Source organism: Neopelma chrysocephalum, unplaced genomic scaffold (genome assembly GCF_003984885.1).
Source record: "Neopelma chrysocephalum unplaced genomic scaffold, ASM398488v2 Primary Assembly neopelma1_174, whole genome shotgun sequence".
Taxonomy (NCBI): Eukaryota; Metazoa; Chordata; class Aves; order Passeriformes; family Pipridae; genus Neopelma; species Neopelma chrysocephalum.
In genome coordinates, this window is record NW_020897836.1 from 886,436 (window position 1) to 888,903 (window position 2,468).

Genomic DNA, 2,468 nt, shown 5'->3' on the forward strand with positions numbered 1-2,468 from the left:
TCAGAGCCCCGAAAATAATTCAAGAGGAAACCCCAAAACCAACCAACCCCCCATTGCCTTGAGACAGACTCACCCAGCAGTGCCATTAATGAGCTGTTAATTGAGACAGGACCTCCCTGAGGGGCAGAATTTCGGGAGGCAACTGTTCCTAAAGTGGTTGCTTTATGTTGCCATCCGTGATTGACTTTGGAATTCCCAGCAGGAACAAATCCGTCGGTCGGAAGTCGAGCAGTGGCCACCCCAAAGCTGCCTTCACCTTGAGGAACATTTCCACCTCCAGCCACAACGATAAAGTAAGTGATAACTCATCAATAAAGTGATAACTCATCAATAAAGTGATAACTTACTCTATTGATAAGTGATAACTCATCAATAAAGTAAGTGATAAATCATCAATAAAGTGACAGATCATCAATAAAGTGATAAATCATACATAAAATAAGTGATAGCTTATCAATAAAGTGATGAATCATCAATAAAATAAATGATAAATCATCAATAAAATGATAATTTATCAATAAAGTGATAAATTATCAATAAAGTAAGAAGTGATGAATCATCAATAAGTGATAATTTACCATTAAAGTAAGTGATAAATCATCAATAAAGTGATAAATCATCAGTAAAATAAGTGATAGCTTATCAATAAGGTAATAAATCATCAATAAAATAAGCGATAACTTATAAATAAAGTGATAAATTATCAGTAAAGTGATAAATCATCAATAAAATAAGTGATAACTTATCAATAAAATAAGTGATAAATGGTCAATAAAGTGATAAATCATCAATAAGTGATAAATGGTCAATAAAGTGATAAATCATCAATAAAATAAATGATAAATGATCAATAAAGTAAGAAGTGATAAATCATCAATAAAATAAGTGATAACTTATCATTAAGTGATAAATCATCAATAAAGTAAATGATAAATCATCAGTAAGTGATAACTTATCATTAAAGTAAGTGATAAATTGTCAATAAAGCGATAAATCATCAATAAAATAAGCGATAACTTATAAAAAAGTGATAAATCAACAATAAAGTGATAAATCATCAATAAAATAAGTGATAACTCATCAATAAAGTAAGTGATAAATCATCAATAAAGTGATAAATCATCAATAAAGTGGAGTTAAAATTTAGGAAGAATTTAGGAGGAATTTAGGAAGAATTTATGAAGAAAGAGAGAATTTATGAAGAATTTAGGAGGAATTTAGGGCGAAAATAGGAAGAATTCAGGAGGAATTTAGGAAGAGTTTATGAGGAATTTCGGAAGAGTTTAGGAGGAATTTAGGAAGAATTTAGGGAGAATTTTGGAGACATTTAGGAAGAATTTAGGAAGAAATTACAGAGAATTTAGGAAGATGTTAGGAGGAATTTAGAAAGAATTTAGGGAGAATTTTGGAGACATTTAGGAAGAATTTAGGAAGAAATTACAGAGAATTTAGGAAGATGTTAGGAAGAATTGAGGAGGAATTTAAGAAGAATTTAGGGAGAATTTAGAAAGACTTTAGGAAGAATTTAGGAGGAGTTTAGGAAGAATTTAGGAAGAATATCCCTGTGTACTCTCACGTGGTTAGTGAGGAGCAAACATGGAATCTCAGGATCACTGAGGTTGGCAAAGAGCTCTGGGATAGAGTCCAGCCATAAAACACGTCCAGTTTTGGGGCAGGATGGTAAAAACGAGGGGTAAAAGCGGAATAAAAACCCCAAGAAGCTCCTCAGCAGGACACCCGTTCCAGGGAAAACATCCCTAAGGATTTTTCTCCCACTTTTCCCACCCCGGCAGGTGACCCGGGCCGCGTTCCTGCCCAAATCCTGCGCTCACCACCCCGGCTCTCAGCCCGTCAACGTGGTCCACCCTCTGCGCCCGGCCCCGAATTCCGTCCCCCCGCGGCCCAGAGACCCCAAACCCGCCAGGCCACCCCCGCCGGTCACCAGGTCACACTCAGTGGTCACCAGGTCACACTCAGTGGTCACCAGGTCACCCCCGGGCCCTTCCAAAGCCGGCGGCTCCCAGGCCAAGCTCCCGCCTCCCAGGAAACCTCTTCCCTGCAGCCCCATGAGGACCCCACAGGTGAGGTGCCCTTTTCCTTCCAGGCTCGGGAATTCCCGGGTTTTTTTGGCTGGTTTTGAGTTGGGATCTCTCGAGGAGCTGTCACACCGCCCCGGGAGGTGGATCTGGTGGAACAACGAGGAAAGTTCAGGGGATAATGAGAATATTTTACGGTGGTTGGGGTGCTGTTAATGAGAATATTTTAAGGTAGTTTGTGTGGTTTTGATAAGAATATTTTAGTATGGTTGGGGTGTTGTTAATGAGAATATTTTAAGGTAGTTTGGGTGTTAATGAAAATATTTAGGGTAGTTTGAGTGTTGTTAATGAGAATATTTTAGGGTAGTTTGGGTGTTAATGATAGTATTTTAGTGTAGTTGGGGTGTTGTTAATGGGAATATTTTAGTGTAG

At 38.1% G+C, this 2,468-nt stretch overlaps 1 protein-coding gene across 1 annotated transcript in view; it reads left to right on the forward strand.

Annotated features, from left to right (window-relative positions):
• The window catches only part of LOC113976602 (disintegrin and metalloproteinase domain-containing protein 33-like), a 33,180-nt gene that overhangs the window by 27,093 nt on the left and 3,619 nt on the right, over nt 1–2,468 (forward strand). Inside the window, exons 20-21 of the mRNA XM_027701926.1 lie at nt 203–293; nt 1,794–2,081. Coding sequence (XP_027557727.1) covers nt 203–293; nt 1,794–2,081 — 379 coding nt within the window. The remainder of the gene's footprint in view (nt 1–202; nt 294–1,793; nt 2,082–2,468) is intronic.